Source organism: Periophthalmus magnuspinnatus, chromosome 19 (assembly GCF_009829125.3).
Source record: "Periophthalmus magnuspinnatus isolate fPerMag1 chromosome 19, fPerMag1.2.pri, whole genome shotgun sequence".
NCBI classification, from domain to species: Eukaryota; Metazoa; Chordata; class Actinopteri; order Gobiiformes; family Gobiidae; genus Periophthalmus; species Periophthalmus magnuspinnatus.
In genome coordinates this window covers 6353100-6376536 of record NC_047144.1, presented here as the reverse complement: position 1 = coordinate 6376536, position 23437 = coordinate 6353100, and the positions used below count along the sequence as shown (strand labels likewise).

General features: G+C 39.7%; 1 protein-coding gene across 2 annotated transcripts in view; it reads left to right on the top strand.

The window, feature by feature from the left end:
* Window positions 1-22586, top strand: part of ntn2 (netrin 2) — a 45969-nt gene extending 23383 nt beyond the window's left edge. For both annotated transcript variants that reach the window (XM_055229633.1, XM_033985238.2), the window contains exons 3-7: window positions 2363-2551; window positions 8212-8361; window positions 10571-10624; window positions 18999-19073; window positions 19432-22586. In XM_055229633.1, coding sequence (XP_055085608.1) covers window positions 2363-2551; window positions 8212-8361; window positions 10571-10624; window positions 18999-19073; window positions 19432-19823 — 860 coding nt within the window. In that variant the 3' untranslated portion in view covers window positions 19824-22586. The remainder of the gene's footprint in view (window positions 1-2362; window positions 2552-8211; window positions 8362-10570; window positions 10625-18998; window positions 19074-19431) is intronic.
* Window positions 22587-23437: the final 851 nt, after the last annotated feature.

Below are 23437 nucleotides of genomic sequence, written 5' to 3'. Positions count from 1 at the left end.
GCAGGAGACAAGAGCAGCAGTGTCAACTTTCAACACAAGTGACTAATAACTCGCTTTTAGCTTCACGTTAGTGATTAGATGTTAGTTAGTAATACAGATATTTAACAGTGAGCAGGGCAAGTTTGTGTGAATTGGAAGATCTGGACAGAGCAGTGGAGTGACAGTGGCCGGAGAGGAGCCTGTCTGTTTATGAAGCGACAGCGTCAGTGGAATAATGGGATGATAAGACATGGGGTGGAGGAACATGTGGTTGTTCTGGACCTACCCCGCTTCAGTGAAATATGGGATGTTTGTTCAGGAAAGACATGATTTTGATTTGCATCTGTGAGAGGTGAATGTGAACACAGGCCTGTGTTTAACTTGCCGCTGTCTGACCAGTGCATCTGTCTGACCAGGGCATCTGTCTGACCAGTGCATCCGTCTGACCAGTGCATCTGTCTGACCAGGGCATCTGCCTGACCAGTGCTTGACGAGTCATTGTTAGGATGTCTTCATGAATGTATCTGTGTAGTACATGATTTCTAGATGTATAATGTAATCACATAGATACAATAGGACTGAAGACTTGGCTGCATAAATAAAGTGTAGGAGTTGGACAAATCTGTTAAGACACAAAATCCCTATTTGTACAAGCGGCATGTTAAACACAGTCCAATATATACAAATATTAATACATTATGTAGGTCTGGGCTTCTCTAATTTGACTCCAGAATGACTCAGTATGTATGTATTTAATGTCAGTAAAAATAAATGTACTACTTTGCAATGTAGTTTGTATAAAAAGTGGTGTTATTAATAGTTATTGACTAAATTGACCAATCTGCTTGCCTATGTGCTGATGCGTGTATGTATGAATAACTTTACAATAACTTGTAATTGATACTAGTAATACAGTGTTTTAACTACTATACAATACTTGGGTAATATGGAAACATAAATCTAAGCACATACAATAGATTCTACAATATTTTACCTCTTATTAGGCTCTTGATGTTTTGTGTGTCTTTTCTACTCCTAAATGAATATGTTTTTTTTTAAAGTAAGCGTACTGCAAAGATACATTTCAGAGTAGTAAAGTATCATGACGTTTAAAGTCAGATCCAAGCCCCCCATGTGTGATGGCAGCCTCTTTCCTTCAGTGTGTATGTTCATGAATATCCTGTGCTGCCTCCTGATGTGTGCTCCTCTTTGGCCTGAGCTGTTGACACACAGGGTTAGACAGCCCTGCCGCTGTTTACTGCTCACTAAACTATGTGCGGCCATCTTTGAACTGGAACTAAGCTCTTCTGCAGTGGCCTTTGAAGCCATGGCCAAATCTTCAGGTCCGGAGTCTGACTTTGATTTGCCAGCAGAGTGTGTGGATCAAGCTGGAGTACACAAACAACATGGGCAGGTTTCTCATTAGTCTATCCAACGAGCGCTTCACATGAGACCACTGAAACTCTCTGAAAATAGTATTAAAATGGAGAACTTGGAGAGGTCATAGAGAGATACATGTCATACATTCTGCCTCGGCTCATTTAGCAAACGCCTTGATCGGGGCCATTTCTTTATCGGAATGACTTTTGCCTTTAATAGAGCTTATAGGGGCCTTTGCATGCAAGTGATGGATGAGACTTGCGTTTCCAGTGATTAATAACCAGTGGACTGAGAGAGGCTGAATTCATTAGACCTGAGATGGGGAAAATGAGTTCTGCAAATATGGCCTTTGATTGATGAGATCTGAAATAGCAGCCAAGAAGCACCAGCACGTTTTACTCCACCTCGCAAATCTCTAAATATACATGCCTTGTATATAGTTGAACCAGAGCGTGTTGCGAACGAGAGATAAATCAGCATATTTATTTATTTATTCCTTCATCTGTTTATTCCCGAATTCAAAGTGTGTTATTAAAAGTTAAACATTTGGCAGTTACAGCTGGATTAAAGGTGCACGTTGTAACTTTTCTGGTAGAGGACTGCTTGTTATTGCTTTGCCTAGAGTGTTCCACAGTATGGCATTAAACTTACTTGTTTTGCATTTATGTTTTATGCTTTTATTGACGGAAAAATGACATTGAGCTTGGCCTGGTGTTGTTACCGACTTGTCTCCATGGAGATGCTTAATGCTACACTGTTGAACATTATACGCAAAGGAATTACATCTCCATGGAGACAAACAGGTGGTACAGACTCAGGTCGTTGAAGGCTTTGCTTAGAATGGAATGAGTTTTTACCCCCAAACTCTTCCACTTTCAAGTTTAAATCTATATCTTTACACAATTTCCTTTTATTTCCTTTTATTCCTTGCAGTGTTGTGTATGTTTAGTGAACCGGTTCTCATTATAAGCTTACCTTTTCTCTTTCTGTTGTGTTTTTGTAGCTTGTAACTGCAACCTGCACGCCCGCCGCTGCCGATTCAACATGGAGCTGTACAAGTTATCAGGAAGAAAGAGCGGAGGAGTATGTATGAACTGTCGCCACAACACGGCAGGGCGACACTGTCACTACTGCAAAGAGGGGTACTACAGAGACATGGCCCGACCCATCACCCACCGGAGAGCATGCAAAGGTACTCACACTTAAGCCTGCACTATGTAACATTTTACACGTAGTTATTCACACAGACAATCTTCTATCAGTGAGAGCATGTGGTTTGGAGCAGTGTTCAGACATTGTTGTTTAAAACTACAATTATTAAGCCTTGGTCGTGTTTAGAATTAGGGTTAGCGTTAACAAAATGTATATTGAAAGCCATTATTATTATCAGTATTATTAATTTGTTTGTTTTGTGTTTTACTGAAGTCGATAACTATGAGGAAAACTATTGCGATTAGTTTTTTGGTTTTTTTTTTTGTGGCATATTGTAAACATCGTCTTATCTTTTTATGTGTGATGGAGTCCTGCATGTTAAAGACTTTGACAAATGTACGGTCTGAACAACGCAGAACTAATCCCACACACACATCGTAAATCTGCTGGCTTCATGAATATTTATTTATGTGAAAATGTCATGGATTATTACTTGAAGCTCAACTGGACTTTTCTCTTGGCAATAAGCAGCAAAAAGTGTTTATACGAATTTCAAACACGTCCAGATTGAGATGTTCTAACCCCACTAATACAGTAATCACGGCATTTCTGAGAAACAGCTAGAGAACTGATAATCAAGCTCTGAAAATACACATCTATGGAAGGTTAATATAATAAAATGTCACCATGTACTCACTGTATCTATGTAGAAATGATATAAGTTGTTTTAAATTGTTAACCGCTTTGGCAAACATCCTAATTTTTCATCATTCTAAGCGCAATTTAATCATTTCCTGAAACAATATGAAGACAACCGACCCAAATACATCAGCATTTGTGTGATTCCTCTAGTACCTCGTGGCCACATTCTGTTCTGTCACCTCCACATGCTGAAACCAAACTCCACAGATTCAACATAGCGTGATAGCCCAGTGCAGTGGCCCGGCTCGGTCCCACTGTAACACGGAGACATTAATCACCTCCACTTGGTCACATTTTTCCGATCTGAAGTCATCGCTGCGCAGTCCCTGATGGAGAAGTCTGTTTTTCCTGACGCCAAAGTATTCCCGTACAGTTCATTTCCTGTAATACCTGGAGCCGAGATGATTTTAGTTTTACAGTCTGTCCATATCAAAGCCTGGTGAATGCTTTATCACTGCAGAGGCGGAATTGGAAGTTATGAATCGCCGGGTACTACTGCTGGACTTATGATGGATCAGTGTAATTCTACAACTGTCATGGAGGTATGGCTGAGCTCCTTATGTGTTCAGCCTTTTACAATCTAACACAGGTCCTATTTATTATTTAATGCTTACTTAGTCATTTCTGGTCTTGTTGAATATAAATTTGTATGTATGAGAAGACTACCGTGGTTAAGAAATATATAAGCTTGGGTTCGGATACCTGTTCCTGGTCTTTAATAACAACTTAAACTGTTTATTCTAAGCTTCTAAAAGTCTTGACTTACAGGTTGAATTGATAAATCCATAGGTGTCCTGCAGTGATTTGACAAAGACATGGCGACCGTACTATGCCTTTGGACTCTGACCACTAACAACATATCCATAGGTGTCACAATGATGAAAAATTAGGGCCGTTGCCATAGAAATTGATGTTGGTCTGGTCTTTTGAATGGGGAAAAAACGAAAAAATGGGGAAAAAAAAACAAAAAAAAGAGTGGTAGGTGATGTCATTTGCTCAAGAACGTAAAAGCAGTGAACACATATCAGAAGCGCAATTTAAACTTGATTAATTCATCATTTTTTGCTCATACTTTGCTCATGCTGGTACTAGAGTAAGTCCAGATAAGCGCAGGCCTGTTTCCTTGGCCCTCCGCTCCTACTTTCTATCATAAGTGTTTATACGTAGCAGGCCTCCCTCCAGACTCCTTCCTCCTCTGTTGTCTACGCTCCTCTAAACCCTGATTTGCCAGGCTCTGCGTTTCATCTGGAGGTGAGGACGGGGGTCAGAGGTCGGCGTGGCCAAAGGGGCGAGTGCGGTGTGACGTCTGAAACGGACAATAAAATACAGGTGTTTCCATAGCACAGATCCGTGCGGGGAGGGAGGGGGCGAGGGGGGTAAGCCAGGCAAGCTTCAGTGCAAGCTTCTGGTTCCAATCAGACTTGCTGTGTGGAGAAAGAACTTGTACACTCACCTCCAAAGCACTCCACTGTCTCCCATACCTCCCACATGTTCCGACGCCCGGCCAACTTCACTTTGTACAAGACAGCAACCTCCCCTTTAAAGCCTTTACACTGTCACAAGTACTAAAATGCTCTGTAAAACCAACCATCCCAGGCCATCAAAATGTGGCTACACTATACGAGCCTTCAAAATGGTGTTTTTAAGGCGATTTTCATACAGCTGGTATCTGTTGACCCGAGGGAGAGCTGATATAAAGCACAAAAATGAGGCAACAGAAGCCAATGTAAACCATGCTGGGTGGACTGGCTGTCTAAAATAACACAACGCTCCCAAGGCTAGGTCTGCTCCTCAGTCACGTTCAGCGGAATAACATGAGACGTGACGCTCAAGCTAGGATCTGTTATCAAAGGGAGGAAAAGGCTCGAGCTAATTGAAGATGTGGGAATTCGAACAGATATTATAGGAGTCGTTTTACAGTATCTACGTAAGTAATGGCTGTGTAATAAGACGTTGTTAGAGCAGCCTTGGTCCCTCAACTGTTAAAGCATATACCTGTGTGTATTAAGTGGATTGTATTCCGAGTTTGTTTCCAGTAAAGGCTGAAAGAACCACACTTGATAGTAGCAGTGGACATTTTATAGGTTAAAGAGGCACAGTGTAACTTTTCTGGTGGAGTCTTCGTCAAGATGTTATTGCTTTGACTCTCCCGGTATTGCAAGTAACATATTTAACATTCATTCTAGCTGCACGGGCATGCCACTTCACAGATCAGGCCAGTAAATTGACTTGTTTGTCTCCATGGAATGATATGATGAAACTGTATTTTCCCCTACAAATATAGAACTGCACTGGATAAATAAATGTTCAAACTTTGACATGAAACAGACACTAGTACCAATTCCATGGCCTAACCCAGATCCTGTTGCATCTCTTTTTAATTTCCTTGTTTATCGTCGTTGTACAGTCACTGAAATTTCAATTTTGTAATAGACATCAGGCGTTTGTTTTCAACCAGCCATATGGACATTTAGCATAGCAAGTCTAATCAGTTAAATTGGACCTGTCAAAGGACTACAAATCCCATCAGGCCTCTGTCACGTCTGCAGCCGCTCTGGCTTGAAAAGTCATCAACATCTGAGGACGTTTTTACTGCTTCTTAACTGGCCCAAGCCCCTGGCCGTAAAAGTTCAGACAAACAGATTGAGCGGAGGTGTGGGTGGAGGTGCCTGTTGTTTACGGAGCTCTGGACGTCCTCTGTAAACTCCCATGTTTAAAGTCTGCCATTGTTTAAAGGGGAAGTGAGAACATCCAACATGGCCTCCATCTTGTTTACACTGAGTGCCCTGACAGATCAGCTCAGCGCCGATACTCAATAAGTTTATCCTACGTGTCTTTTGTCATTAGACACACCATCTCGCAGACGGCTACACATCTGTCCTCGTGTGTTTACGTTGACTTACTGAATGACTTCATGTGCTAAGGCAAAGTGAGATAATGATATAAGCGGTTTATTCGTCTGCCGTTAGAAGTGGATTTGAGCCGTAATCAGCTGGATTTCATTAGCACGTTTAACTGGACAAATCCCAGGAATGCTCTAACATGGCTGCCACTGCATCTGGAGAACAGCAGGAAGAGAAAGACGCAATACTGAAGGTGATATCGTCTGTGCCCACTGTGGTACTTATTACTGCAACTTTCAACCTTTATATACTTACAGTGGATTTGAGAGAGTATGAAATAACCCTGTTCAGTGTAATGTAGATAGTACCAACACAGCTGGAGTTTGACTGTATATGACGCTAGCTCTCGTGGACGTATGGGATCTATCATGTCTTTTTTTTTTTCTTTTTTACTATACTTATATTGTTGTTGTTGTTTTTTGTTATTCCATGATAACAGAATTTAATTAGATTTTTGTTATTTTAATAGTTGCATATTTGTGGTCTATTTTTGGCATTATGTTCAGCCACTTTGAACTCTTATTGACTTACAGAAAAACATTAGCAGGAGTTCAGTGACACAGTCCAGTGTAATGTAGATAAAACCGACACAGTTGGAGGTTGACTACATTGCATGGATTTTTGGTCCTATCCTGCAATGCTAAAAAAAATACTTTATTTTCAAGTAGATCTGTTGTATTACTGATGTTTACTTAAATAATATCAGGATTTAACTACGTACATTTTTGTCATATTGATGTATATGTAATATATTTTTATATTCTGTAACTTTGAAACCTTATGGACTTACAGACAACCATTAGCAAGTGAGTTTGACTGAATTTGATGGATGCTAGGACTCGTTGGACCTATCTCGCAATGATAATATGTATATACTTTTTTATTTATTTATTTTTTTGTTAACTTGAGATAATATCAGGATCTAAATACATGTATTTGTCATATTGATAGCTGTATCTATGTGGTGTATTTTTGTATTATATTCCATAACTTTGATCCCTTATAGACTTACAGAAAAACATTAGCAGGAGTTAAATGACTTGGTCCAATGTAATGTAGACTATCAAAGACTCAGCTTGAGGAAAGTTATGGTTCAACGGAAATACTATATATTTTAACATACTTATATAGCACTGCTTTAAAGTACATACATTTGTCTCAACAATCTCATCTGGAACATCTCAGTCAAGTCCCATCAAAGCGCACTGACCCTGTCTATGTCGGAGCGTCAGATTTACGTAGAGCATCAAACGCACCGCAGCTCTCCGGACACCTGTGGACCTGTCGCCGGAAAAAAACACCAAAGTTCTGAGCCCAAGTTAATCCTTTTAGACACCATCAGACAGGGTCACTTTCAGCCATTTGACCTTTGACCTTTTGCATGGTCAACAGGTGGTATAGCATTCAGCCTGTGTTCCTCTGATATGTTGGGGCTAATAAACACATTCGGCGCTATGGTGTGTTAGCAGCTGCTATACTCTGGCATGCTCTGGAGAAGTCTGTCAAGTTACTGGGTTTTTCCCCCCTAAAGTGTAATTTTGTTCATGTTTTTTTCTTGATAGACATGGACAATTACAGCTATCGAATAACAGCACAATCACTCAAAATCTGCCATCACTTTTTTTTCTTAAAATGAAAAAATTGGGAACACATATTCATTTTCTAGAAGGTCCGTAATGTCTAACTACACTGTTGTCGTTTGCAATAAAGATTTGAATGTCAAGTTAAGATCTCTCTCTAAGGGGTTAAGACCAACACTTTTAAATAAATTGCCTCCAACCAGTAAAAACTCAAACGTCTTGGCGCAGCAGTGTGACCGGAGTATTTCTTGTTGCTGTTGGCGTTTGTGTGGCATCTACTAAACTTTTATTTCGGGAAGTGATGAAATAGCGGAGCATGTGTCAGCAGACTCCACACAGCAGTTATGAGCTAAGGAACAAGTAGAGGCCAGTCATTACCTGATTACACTACATTACACTAAGCATGCATTGACACCGTACTACTGATACTGTGTAATTCCAGCTCCCACACACTAACTGCCTCAACCGCTCTTCATGACTAACAATCAAATGTATGCTCTCTCTTTGCCCTCCAGCATGTGACTGCCACCCGGTTGGAGCAGCGGGGAAGACGTGTAACCAGACCACCGGCCAGTGCCCCTGTAAGGACGGAGTGACCGGCATCACCTGCAACCGCTGTGCCAAAGGGTACCAGCAGAGTCGCTCGCCCGTGGCACCTTGCATCAGTGAGTAAAGACATCTATTAGTACAAAATCTGTACAAATATGTATACTGTATATATCTGTATGGGCGACAGTACATGTATGGGCCATAGTAGATTGGTAGTTTGTTAGATCCACTGAGCTGAAATGTGGCTGTTCGAATCCCACTCTCTACATAAACATCATTGGATGAGTGGTCAGATCCACTGACCCACAGGTTGGCGGTGTGATTCCAGCTAACACAAATGAATGCTTTTCTTGTGTCCTTGGACAAGACACTTAACCCACTTTGCACCCAGTCTCTGTGTACACTGGTGTATGTGTGTGTGAAAAAGCGCTATACAAAAAGGTGACCGTTTACCATATGTAAAAACTATAGTGGATAGACAGACAATACAATAAGGTACAGTTCCCCCATTCTCAATATTAAAGGGTGGAGTTTTTTAGCATTAATATTGTTTTCATTCAAAAATTCAAATTAAGAGAGGCCACCATGTCTACCGATCAAAAACTCCAATTAACCACGCCTAATGACCCTTCAGTACCCTCCTCTATGTGTAATTTACCGTGCTAAAATGAATAATAATGCTTTAGCAAAAAGTAAAAACAGTACAATGGTGGTATTCAATGAAAGATACTAGACATATTGTCATTCTAATCACTGCCACAGCTGTGTATAATATCATGAATTTTAATGGGCATCTAAGATACATGTATATGGATATGAGATACTGAAACTATTATTAACATTAGTACGTGCTAGTGTTTTATTCTTTTAATTGACAGATTGCTGTGTTTATCTAGTTATGTAGTAAGCAAACTGTATGCTAGTACTTTGTTTTAAAAGTAACCCTCACTAGCTTGTCAGGCAATATTAGCTCATTGTGCTAATATGCCAAATAAACCTCAAAGTGGGCAAATAACAGTCTCCAGCAGTAACACCCTGCCCTGTGGTGCCGTGTTGGTGCAGACTGTAGATTCAGAGCAGATGGCAGGCTGGCACGGGCTACAGGAGCTGTGAATGTGTTTGAGTGACACTGAAAACCAAGTGACCGCACGGAACAGTAATGGTAATGAGATGTGTGTGCCTCACCTCCCATTGAGACAGCTGAGGAAGACAAAGCTATTAAGCAGCCAATTAGTATGATGGCTACAGCGCTAATTTGAATGATCCATGCTCTTCTGTCTTGGGCACGCAGATGAGAGGAGATTGGGCAGCTGTACTGCCACAAAAGCAAAGTGTTCATGTTTGTTTATCTTGGTTGGGTGTCTATGAATTCAAAGACAACATGCTGATAGCAAACTGTCAAAATCTCGCCAACAACTTCACCCCTTAGTCTCCGCTGCAGAGGTACAAGCCCTGAACTCCCAAATCCAATCAGATCCTCAGATGGATGCTAAGCCAGGATTCCTAAATCTGTTTATGCTAGGAGTTTGAAGCCATCGGTAGCATTAGCATTTGTATTGGAAAGTCATGAATTAGCAGAAGTCCTGGAGGAGATCCACTCTGCATCACTTTTTAGTGTAGCCAGCGGGCATCACAAGGGAGGCTACAACTGTCAAGATCATCCCCAACAACTCCCTCAGCACCATCTGTCCATGTGCACATGCATACAACATGGAGATTACACAACGGTGTAAGGGGGGAGCCTAATTAGTGCGGCATAGCATAATGAAATGTATTGTCAGCTACTTTGCACCAATGATGATGTGTGACAAATGTTTGAATTTACTGATCACCATACAGAAATGTAATAATTCTATTTTTTTCTTAATATAAATTGCTTACACCTAAAATGTGCATTTTAAAGGTACTCCCTCTAACTTTTCTGGTAGAGAGCCTGCTACCAACTTATTTTCATGAAAATGTTATTTATTTTATGGAATATTTCATAGTTTGCATTAAACATATCAAGGGAGAAAAGCCAGGCAAAGTTACTAGTCATATCTGTGGACATGAGAGTTAATATTTTAGTTATTAAGCAATTGCATTAATAAATTCAAGTTTAATGTCATTCTGTGGAATATTCCAGGGAACACAATAACAAGGACAGTTATATTGAAGCTTAAAATATTGAACTATTACTATTATAGTTTGGATGTGTATGATATAAAAATGTAGGGGAGTCAAGGCGGGAGTCAAGATATTTTTTTTCCTTTTTTTCTACCATTATAAAAGAGTGTCCACTAAAGGTGATTCTAAAGCCTTGCTATCTGTCCATTTGTGTTTCAGAAATCCCCGTGGTCAACCCAACAACAGCCGTGAGCAGCACCGAGGAGCCAGCAGGTTTGTACCTCACCCATTCACCACTGCTCACTTAAGAGAACAAAAACATATTCTCTTATTTCTTTAAGGTGCATTATAAATATTAATACAGGGCGGGTCTGAATGATCACAGACCTTTTCCATTGTCGTGAATTCCTTTATCCTTGGCACAGTTTCTTAGCCTGACTTACTGGAGCCTGGAGTGAGTGTATGTGCAGCTTAATGCCAAGGCCAGCAGATAGGCCGAGGCTTGGGTAATTAGTTACACTTGAGCTTGTGGAGATTTAGCGAGAGAGAGGGCTGTGAGGCGTGAAAGGAGCGCTGGCGTGTGACTGCTTTTGACTTTTCAGACTCTGCTCAATTACATCCTTTTATTTCTCATTCGGCACTGTTATACATATTCAAAGGACATAGATTTGGAAGGTTTTAAAAGATGTTGTCAGTGGTCTTCACAGTGTGAAGGTTAAATGGACCATATGCTAGCTTAAGCTGAAATGCATGTGCATATATTACTTGAAAACCTGTAATCTAAAATCAACCTTAGAGAATAAGTGAAATAAGAAAAGGCTAAAATTATAGCCCCATCATCACTTTTTGCCCAAAAACAAAAAAAAAACAGAACACTTTTTGGATGTTTTTATTGCACTGAAAAACACACAAAACACACATCCTTACTCGGAGTTGGCTTGCATCTACACAAACCTGAGTCTTATTTGGCCCAGAGAACCTATCTCACTTGTGTGCTGCCTTCCTGGGAAAGTCTTACTAAAGCAGTAACTGATCGCACATTCACCTCAGGCTTTACACCAGTCACACCGGAGCAGTGCCCCATCTCCCTCTGTCACATCCCGGGCTTTTGTGGAAGGGGCGGTGGGTGCAATCTGTCCTTGTCGCCACGCACTGAATGGGTGTAAAGGCTGTTTTGGGTGCAACTATCTTCTGGGTCAACTGGCAGAAAGGGACTCCTCATGGGAACTGTCCACACTGTCCCTGTCTGATATTTTTCAAACAGCCAACAACACTAGCGACAGCAGAAGAAAGTAACTAATTAATACTCACGTTATGGTGATTGAGTAGATTTTATGGGTGACTGAACATTTTGGAGTAGACTTTTAAACATACTTATGTATTTGAGTATAATTCCAGCCATATAATTGACCTTTGTTACATAAAAAATCTGTGCAGTTGATGAGTCCCAATCCCAATCATCCCAAAGCACAGTTGTCTCACTTCTGCCTCTGCTATTTTCTATATCCATAAGCATATATCACCTATGTACAATTTGCTTATTTGTACACACTGAGAACATTTTACCCATGTCACTTTTCTCTTTCCATCACTGACTATAGACACATTATTTGGTCCCACTACTTTTACTGCGTATACTTATGCTATATATACTTTACCATTTTTGCATGCCAAGATAATGTTTTACAGACAAAACCATGACAGATCTCTGTGGGTTGAATATTGGATCATGTGATTGAGGTTTGTGAATGACGTGCTTCCATTAACCCATCACACGCATTTCTCCAGAGTCGTCAACACCTACACAACGTATCATCCATGTTGGAAGCCATCTTTTCCCTCTTTGTGTCTCTCTCCTCCTTTTGTTCCTATAAAATTTCCAGTTCTCTGATATATAGCCAAGCCTCCTGGACATTTTTATGGGCTCCCCGATTCCCTGTTCCGTCCTCCCATTGCTCCAACTGCTCTCATGCGAACCTTGAACCTTTGATTTCTCTCTCCCATGGCAAGTTTTTCCTAATTGAGATATTTCGTGCTCATTTTATTTGGATTCTGCTTCTGGAGATGCAGGGGGAGTTAGCGCATGTGGTTTTTGAGTTGAGTGCCCCCAGAGTCCAGCTGTGACAATGTCTGGTGTCTCTGCTCAAGCTCTTCATCCATCATTTTTCTCTTATTCTAAAGGTGCACTAGGTAACTTTTCAACGTATTAAACTTATCTTTGTAGTATGTTTTTATTAAAGGTTTTTTAATTGCTAATTGCAGATTTGACTTGTAACTTGTCTCCTTGGGGATGGATGAGTTTAACACCGCAGAATTGTTAAGTGTTGATGTCACTTCACAGCTGATTTCTGAATTTGTTTTTTTTTTTTGTTTTTTGCCTCAAGTCTGCCTATGTTGGACCCAGAAATGACATCACACTTAACAGTTCTATACTGTGGAACTTTCTAATCAAAGCAGTAACATCTCCACAGAGACGAGCAAGACGCATTCCTTCTATCAGAAAAGTTACATAGTGCACCTTTAACCCAGGGTCCTCAAAGGTAATTAAACTAATTGCATGTAAAATTGAATGTTTCATGAAGTGCAGTTATCTTTGTATCTTGTTTCAGTGCAGCTCTCGTAATAAGCATCTCAGAGTCCAGTGATTTCAATTATAAAGCTGACAGGACACGCCTTTCATCTGTTTTGAATGGTTCATGACATTTTGTTCCACTTCATGCAAAACATCTTTCGTGATCACAGAGAATCTACAGTCTTAATGTTGGCATGGCAGAATAAATATTTCATGAACTCTAAAAGGCAAACAATGACAAATAATTACATGCATGTGCCCCTTGTACTCCAAAACAGAGGCTTGAATATCATACTTTTCTTTATGGCTAAAGTCAACGTCTAAAAGCTGGAACCATGAAAAGGGCAATGCCAACATTTTAGTGCTGATATATTTGACATATAACTTTTGTTATAAAGTTGTAGCAGGATGGTATCAGTACTATGAGCAGTCTTGTTTTTTGTCAGAAGTAGTGTAATCACACTGTGTGGAGGGTACTTATCTTCTTCATGGAGATACTGACGCCTGGCATGTTCCACAGAATGGCACCAAACTTATCAATCTCCAGCCAAAGTATTTTTTGGCAAAAAAAAAAAAGCCTGTAATTGAATGAATAAATGCCAGATAAGTTTGTACCATATGTGGAACATACCAGGAAATGTAATAGCGTTATATTGTATACAATTATGAAGATTTTAATATGGAGATGGTAATGAACACCACCTGTTTAGAAGAACAATTTCAGCATTTATATCAATTCTAAGAGACTTTAAGACTATTATTCATTCAAAATATACTCATACCAGTCAAAAGTCTGGACACACCATTTCATTTAATGTTTGTTTTCTTTATGTTTACTACTTTGTACATTTTATATGCATACAGAAGGCATCAAATATACACAACAAGATACATACAATTATGTAGTAAAGGAAAAAAAAGTTAAAATAACTCAACTAAATATTTTTTTATATTTATATTCAAATCCTCCCAGTATCCACCTTTTGCTTTGTGGACAGCGCTGTAAACCATTGGCCTTTTCTCAGTGAGCTTCTTGATGAAATCTCCTGAAATGATTTTCACTTCGCAGATGTGTTGCATCAGGGTCAAGAAATGTCAAAAGTGCAAACCAGGGTTCAAAGCAAAGGGTGGCTATTTTTATTTGTTTCATTTTGCTTAATCTTGAACAAGTTTTGAGTTATTTTGAGTTTATTTTTTGTTTGCTATATTCCAAATGTGTCAATTATAGTTGATGCCATAATTGAGAATCTACTGTCATGGAAATAAAGAAGACAACTGAATGAAAAAGTGTATCCAAACTTTCAATCGATATTCAGTGATTTTCTTTTTTTATTTGAATTATTATTGCTATGGAAACTTTTTTTTTTTTTTATATCTCGTACTATAGATAGGACTAGTATCTCAATGTATCTTATGAATGTTATTAAAATGAGTGTCAAGATTTTGCGTTGGTAACAAAATCACATTCGCAGGACTTCTGACTTCTCTTATGTAACAGAGATCGTTCAAAACACAAGTATCAAGTGAGTAAAAAAGCACTGAAGGAGAGAGGCGTATGCTTCCAAACACCGTCCAAGAGTGTGTGGATCTATTGTCAGTACGGCGTTGGTGTTTATGGCAGCACTTATGACGTGGGACTCGAGTTGCAGAATTGGAGATATAGGTGGTGGTGACAGTATTGAAGAAGACACAGTGACTTGGCTCTTAATGTTCTTGGAATGGCAGAGGAGTGCTTGTCTACTGCACAGAGGGCTAAGGAAAGACTGAGGGTGTTTCAAAGAACTGCAGGCAAATAACCGCTGTTGTTTTCCTCGTCCTCTTAGTTTAACACATACAGTATAATGGCTTCTTCAATTCATTGGATAGGAGGAGCGGCAGCTGAAGACGGTGTGAAGACGTAGAATGGAAACAGCTTCACCAGTTTCCAAACCTTGTAGAGGGCCTTTGCTACACAGAGGTCATTACCCCAGGCTGACAGCGGGGTCTTTTACTGTATATTTTTTGTTTGTTCAATATAACGTTCATAGTTCTTGTTCATCTGTGGCGTCTGCTGCCATTATATACACAGCAGAATGACTGAAAATTGTGTCAAAGGATATAAATGGTGTGGTTACCCAGACCATTTAAATCCACTGACAATTAAGAGGAGCAGTTTGTTAACGAAACTGAAGAGAGATAAAGCACTGGATATATTTATACAAGAAACTCATGTCAAACGCACGGAAAATTCTAAAAGTTTGGCAACACAAACCCATTTTTTAGTTCATATAAAAATAGTAGAAGAGGAGCGAATAGCAAATATGGTAAATTTTGACATGTTGGAAGAGGATTGCGATAAATAGGGCAGATATGTGATTGTAAAAGGCAGGATCGATAATACTGTGGTCTCCTTAATCAATATACAAGTACCTCCAGAGGGTAAAAAAATCTTTCCATTGTTATTTGATAAAATTGCCAGTTTAAGTGAGGGAATTCTGATTTGAGGAGACAACTGGAAAATTTTTAAATTATACTAAAGTCACAACAAGTTTTAAAAGAAGCGATAACAATAAATCAAAAGCTCTTTATTTGCTCATGAAGGAGACTGGCCTTTGTGATGTGCAGAGAGAACTGCATTCTCTGGAGAAGGATTATACACATTTCTCAGCAGCTCATAAGGTTCCCTCAGTGCTTGATTTTTTCTGATGAATACTACTGACAGGCTTAAGGTAATAGTCTGTGAAATAGGAATAGTGGATGTGTCTGATCACAGCGCCATACACTTAACTATTCACCTGCATAATCAAATCAAGAAAACTGAAAAATGAATATTGGTATTCTCCATAATGGTGAAGTTGTGCAAGAAATTAAAGCAGAAATACAAGACTGTATTGCTAATAATAAAGATGAACAGATAGAACTAACAATTCTCTGGGATACTATCAAAACAGTCATGCGAGGGAACTTATTATCAAGGACAGCCCATATCAACAAAATGAAAAGGCTAGTACGATCTTAATTAGAGCAACAACAGAGGAATTTAACACAACAGCATACAGATTCAAGTGATAACTTGGCAGAATGTATAAAAGATTTAGCCAAAAACTGATCTGGCAACTAAGGAGATTGAAAAGAACAAAGATTTACAAAACAAAGATTTTATCAATTTGGCTCCAAAGCTACTAAAATGTTAGCAAAATGTTTAAAAACACTGCAAATATGGAGTGCAGTTAATAAGATTAGAAATCCAGTAAATAAGAAAATAAATTATGAACCAAAATATTTTACAAAATAATTTAAAAAACCCTATATGGCTAGTCAGGACTGGTAAAAGAAAAATAAATATAAGATTATTTGGCTAATTTGGACCTTCTCTCCATAGGAACCATTCAAAATGAGTCCTTAATTAAACCAATTACTAAGAAGAACTGAATCAGGTGATTAAGAGATCAAAAACAATAAAAGTCCAGGGAGTTATGGTTATCCTAATGAATGTTACAAGGTTTTCAAAGACCTAGCGCCTTTATTGTTGGATTCTTTCAGTTGGACATTTAAACATACAAAAATTCTGTCATCTTGAAAAGAGCCCATTATATGAGTCAAACTAAAAAAAGAAAAAAAGGACTTCTGAGAGTCCTACCATCCTATCTCCATTTTAAACACTGACTACTAACTATTATCTTTATAATCACTAAACAATTGAAGCTCTTTCTTTCAGATCTGACAGATGAAGAACAGACAGGATTTATAAAGGTGCATCAAACACATGACAACATATAGTGCACATCACACATAATGAATAAACAAAATATTCCAACAGCCTTAGTAACCTTAAACGCTGAAAAGGTTTTTGATAGTCTCCTGGAAATTCCTCTTTGCTGTTTTGAAAAGAATGGGTTGTAATAATACCATTGTTGAGTGTATACAGCCTTTGTACCACGAGCCAGTGGCCAGAATCTAAATAAACAGTAATAGACAGATAGTTTTGAGCTATTTAGAGGAGCTAGTCAGGGTTGTTGCTTAAGTCCCACCCTATTTTTGTTTATTGAGCCTTTGGCTCATATCTAAAACATTTTGAAGAAAAATCTGGATACAAAATAAATATTTCAAAGACTTAAGTCCTCTCAGTCTGCTATGGCCCTATAGACTCAATCAGACAGAAATATAAACTCAAATGGGAGAGGTGGTCAGTTGGATAGTACATTTATAAAATTTGTTGACAAGGGAATTACAGCCAACAGATGGAAAAGTCTTTAACTCTGACTCTTGTTTAGGTCTTTCTAATTAAGACTTTTATAATACAAAAATTAGGAATCATTTTACACAGGAGGGCAGTGAATTAATAGAAAGGAGCTCATAGACAACTACCTTCCACAATTGTAACTAAATTGTATAAATGCTTCCAAAATGTTAACAGAAATGTCACAGGATGATTGGCACTTTGTATGTCTCTCACAGTGTACTTCCACCTGCCCAACACAATGGAGAGAATTTGATTGGAAAAACCTGATGAGGTATTTCATCACATCAGAAATAAGCAATTGAAAACTCCTAAACGGTGCTGGAGACCAATCATTCTCATTTGTTTTGGAAGTGTATTACAATTAGATCTTTTGGGTAAATATTGCAACAGTAATGGAAGAGGCATTTGGCTATGACATTCCTAATGACCCATGTGTTGTGTACTGAAGCTTGTTGCTTGAAAACAACATTGAAACTGAGGACTTCTATTTGTTTAAAGTGATGCTGAAATTTTTAACAAGGAATTGGTTGAAGAATGACCCTTTGAGACTGAAACAATTGTTGGACATAACAGAGGAAATGTATGTGATGGAAAACTGACCTATTATTTGAGATTGAAAGCTGGTCAATTTGAGAAGTGATGGTCAAAATTGATTATTTACAAAGCTCGCTCCAATGTATATTCTGCTAATTTTTGTAGAAAACCGCAGATTGTGTGTTCTTTTGTGTTTGTTAATCTTTGAAAAAGCACAATTAAAAAATCAAACTTGCAATTACAGTACCGTGACAACTCCCGTTCAGAGCCAGTTCATTTGAAAATATCACATGTATTTTGGGTGATACGGTTGAGCGGTTGTAGCACCTTCCCTGGCAGTTCTGAGGACAAATGGTGGGAGAAGGTCAACTGTGCAGTGTGTGGTCTGGATCTTCACGCTGGCAGCCAAGCCCTATTCACATCCATCCAAGCATGAGCTGCTCCACCACGCTCTGTCTTTTCTCAAAATCTCCCAAAACATGTCAGGCCCTACACTTGTGCTCCTCTGGTATGCCTCATGGCCTCCCAGCTGTGCCTTCTGTGGGAATAAACTTGTGCAGGACCAAACTTCAGTGTTCGGTATTAGATAATATGAACAAAGGAAAATGTCCTCCGCCAGAAAAGTTATAAAATGAAGCTTTTTTATTTATAGTTTAGTGGCTGTTTTCTGTTTAATATCTGTGGGATGTATGTGTTTTATTTTTTTTAAAGCGTTAGAAAAGTTGAATAGTGATTGTAGACCCTCACCAAGGCACTGACCTGATCTCTCAACTGCAATTCAACATAATTTCAATTACTGTAAACCCTAATCTTTACCTTTTTGTGAGATAATACTTCATTTATTTTGTCTAGTACTTTTATAAACATCTGTTACGAAGTGCTTCACAGTGTAAGTCAAATACAGACCCCCGCAATAAAACAAGGAAGTAAACAGCAACAACCACACAATGAAACACTTAAAATATGATCAAAGTTTACCCAAATGCTTGTATGAAAAAAAAACATTTTTAAAAGTGCCAAGACATTTGATTTTTCTGAGCTTAATAGGAGGTAATGAATTCCACAGATAGGGCATGTGGTATGAATCGAGAAAACATGGTTCCCTCTGGTAGCAAGTTTGGTCCTATAGGCACCATAAGAACAGCTACACATTTACAGTAACATTTTGCACAGCGGGATTTTCACAGTATAAAAGAGTTTACAGTGTTGTGTCACCCCAGCTCCCTTTACAGGCTACAGGACCAGAGTACAGCTGTGGTCCACATTACACCTGTGCATTATCCTTCTGTATGTTTACGTCCCCCTGTCTTCTCTTACAGACTGTGAATCCTACTGCAAACCTGTCAAGGGAAACCTGAAAATCAACATGAAGAAATATTGTAAAAAGGATTATGGTAAGGCAACGTTTAGCAGATACTCGACAGGGCTGCATCTTGTCATTTAGGGCTGTGCAACTAAAATAATTTGAATCAAAATCAAGATTCAGTCATTTCTAATTGTCATTGTTGGGTCAGTGGGTCTTTTTAATCAAGAGGTCCAAAGTCAATCCTCTGTTAGTAAAAGCATGTGGTTTGGAGACGAGTTCGGACTTTGAAGAACACATTTGAATATTTTAACATTACACAATTGTGACAAATGTGATCAAATTCAGAATCATTTCAAATTGGATTATTTCATGCATCTGAAATCAAATGTAATCCATGTTTGAATGAAAGGTTTAATACTAACTGGATGTTGTTCGCTTGTCCACAGCGGTGCAGGTGAATGTTCTGGACATGGACACGGTGGGAGACTGGGCCAAGTTTTCGGTCAACATCGTGTCGGTGTACAAGAGCCGTGGGGAGCCCCTAAAACGCGGGGACAATGTGCTGTGGGTGAACATGAAGGACCTGGCCTGCAAATGCCCCAAGATCCAGATAGGCAAGCGCTTCCTGGTTATGGGCGGCAGCGAGGGCGGGGTCACGGCAGGAGTCGGTCCAGGGGCGGGGCCTGGCAGCGGATCGACCAACCAGGTGACGGGAGCGGAGCGCGTAGGCCTGGTGGCGGATAAGAACAGCTTGGTGATCCAGTGGAGGGACGTTTGGGCGCGGCGTCTGAGGAAGTTCCAACGCAAAGAGAAGAAAGGGAAGTGTGGCAAAGCATGATGGGAAAACCTCTCCCCATGTGAACCCTGGCAGGACAGCCCTGAGCCCTGGCCTGTCACTGGAACACTGCACACTACAGACTGCATGTACCGATTTTTTCTAAGGACCTCACCTGTGTATATTGTATAATTATTATGCTATTTTTATGTTCATGTTTGTTATTGTATTGTCCATGTGTTTTGGTTTGCGTTGGTTTGCCTTAAAAAGGGACCATTAAAAAGGGTATGAAGTGTCGACACAAAGTCCATTCCCTTCACGACGACAGCACAAGTCTACTGTTGGCAGACCCACTGACCCTGTGCCCTCCCTCTATCCACTCTGTGCACTCTGCTCTGAAGTCAGGCTGCTGCTGGGGCCATTTCAAAGGAAACTCCAACTGATCATTGCAGTAGTCTTTTGCCGGGAGGAACCAAAGGCTTTCATTCGACAGCACAAACCTTAGTCCTACCACCTGGATTATACTGTCTCTGTGTATCTGTGTAAGAGCCCACAGTGTCTCTGAAGCAGCTATCAGAATCATGAACAACCATCATGACTTTTGGAAGGAAAAGCATTGTGGACAAACGGCTGGATTCTCAGAACAATAGCCAATATTCCAGGAGACTTTGTGCTTAAAGGGCAGTGTGGCCTCAAATGTGTGTGGCCACTGTAGTCTCTCTTTAAATATATGGATTCTGTGTGTTTAGTGACTGGCGGACATTTGTTTGCCAAAAGAAGAGATTGAAACGAGAGTTCCTTTTCATGCAGTCAAAGAGAAAACAAAGTGGGATAAACAAGCATGTTTGTCTCTAGTGTACTTTGACAAAATGAATGAGGCTGGAAACTTTTAGTGCTCACTGATTGTATTATGACATGAGAGTATCCGATTTCATTCCTCATGAACTTTGTTATGTTTGCATGTTTGTGGTTTGTGCTGGTCCATCAAAACCATGCATTGTGCATAGAACAGTTAACCCAATCTGAACATTCAGATCCAAAGGAAAACCTCCCAAGTCATCTCCCCTTATGCCTCCCTGAACTGTCCCTGTCATCCACTGCCAAAGAGGCATAGTCACATTTCAATTCAATTTCATTCAGAGCTATGTGAACCAGGAGCAACCCAAACCACAGAGAGCAGGCTTTTATCTGCCCACTGCTGTTACTTCATGTTGTAAAGCATATTATAATAGATTTAAAGAGAGTGGAAGATAAACAGAAGCATGTCATGCCAGTGCAGCAGTGAGCATGCTGACATGTTTCCTGGGACTGCGCCCTGTGTCTTACCCACACTCTGTGTCCAGTGTCTAAGACAAGTGACAGCTTGTGACAGCTCATGTTTACTGTACTGCACTATAGCATTTATCTGAATGTATGTGAAACTGTGAAGAGCTCACTCAAACAGGAGTCTTAAGCGATTAGCTCCATGCTAACTAATGACAATTATATAAAGCTACTCTGAGCTGTTAATCTGCATATTTTCAATAATTCAACAACCATAATGAACCATATGATGTGTTTGAGGAACAAAGATGGAGAGCTCTGGTCTCTATGACTTAGTCATCATCATTAAGACTTCATTATTGACTTGACCTCAAGCCTTTGGTTTGAGAGGGCATGATTTACTTTATTCATCTCTTCTATAGAAGACTTATGACTCAGCTCTCACATAATATAATCATGTCCAACTGACGGTGCAGATGCTGATTTGTATTCTGATCCATTTAATGAAAAAACCTCAGCCCATACTCACAGTGATATGACCTGCTCCTTCTACTTACTTCAGTCAGACCTTCAGTTCACTTTTAGTCAGATTTGATATTCAGCTGTATGTCAGGCCTGATCTGAAGCTGATGACCTGGGCTTGGACTGACACATAGAGTAGAACTAGAGGCCCAACTCATAGAATGTCCGTCTGGAGCGCTCCTCTCTCCACAGCTCCTTTCCTTTAGCAGGATTTCACCAGACTGTAGCTCATATGTGCTGTGACAGACAGGTGCATCTGCAGCAGCCACAGCCTCCTGGCTCTGTTATGTGAGAGTGAGGCTGATCATGATTAGCTATGGTCCAGTTATGTGCATGCCCAGCCTGTTTGCTCGTCACAACATCATAGAGGAAGTGTGACATCCCTGTAAATCTGAGCTGTAGTCCTGTTTCCCACCCTCAACGCTGCAGAGAGATAAGAGCGAGACAGATGTTTGTGAAAGCTGTTTAGTTCGCCACATAGGGAGCGTCATCCTGTTGTTTTACGTTAACAAGCTGCACAGCTCGGCTGTGGAACTCTTTGCTTCCCTCCATACCAAATTTTACGAGGCATACAGGTGTGTGTGTGTTTAATGAAGCTATCCACAGAAACAAAAGACTCACTTATGAAGTTCCCCTCTCAGACGACAGTGTTCACTGTGTAGATGAAGAATTCCCTCATACCACCATGTCTGTAGTTGTAAATACATATTTGTACCACTTGATGTTGGGATGTAAAAGCAGACTGTGTTACATGGATGTGGAAACAGGAACATATGCTTTTGTGATCAGCCTGAAGATGTGCTTCAAGTATTCAGACCGAATGTAATTTTTTTGCTTGTTTGCAGATTATACTTCCTGTTGGGATTAAATTGTGACAGTGGCCAATCGTTTTAACCACGACTTTGCATTACATTATTCATTGAAATAGCAGTGCACCTACAGCACTGATCTTGTTACACTGATGTCTTCCTTGTACATTTTCCCTTTAAGGCAACAAACCACTGACTTTTTAATCTATAAAATAAATTATTAGCTAATGAATCGTGTCTTTCTGAGTCATTATCCAACATGAATATCTCACTATGAGGCACAATTTCAACTAGTTTTGTGACTAAACAGATGAAATTCCTTGGTATTATTATAGTCGCACCTGCCTTGGAGTAAACTTATGGAAGCAAGGCTGGTAAGCTGTGCCATTGGCATCTCTGACTACCACCAACACTCACACACAACACATCCATACTAGGCAATAAGGGTGATGTGTCTTGCCTAAGGACACAACAACACTCTTCTCTAGAACAAGTGCCACTCCACTGTGGCACCTGGAAAAGTACTAACCAGGCCTGGTCTTGCCTAGATCCCAACACATGACAAGATTAGGTACTGACAACCAGGTACGGCCACAAATGTATCACATACAATGTTCCCTCTAATTTTTCACGAGTCTGAGCAAACACACAAACTCCCTGAGCGTCCCATGGGCCACTGTGAGCGACATCAGACGTGTGCACTGTGGTCATGCTGCATCACATCCATCCAAGTTAAATGGTTTATTAAAAGAATCAAATTACCGCATTTACATTTCTGTTATAAGACTTTTAATTAAGTGCTTTAGCCACTTATACAATGAAAATGACAAAAATCTTGCTCATGACCTGTGTAGTATGTTAATGCTATTGGAAGTATAAATATTTAATTTTAACTATGGCAAAACATGAGCTTCCAACCAAACCAACCCAACTGTAAACTCCAATGTTGAAAACACACTTAACATTTTTATTATAAAGCTCTGACTTGTATTATGAGTATAAGTCATTGTGTGAAGCTTTTGCTGTGACTGAGTGAGATTGTCCTACTGTGTCTGGGAGACAGTCTGTTAACTCTTTTTCAGT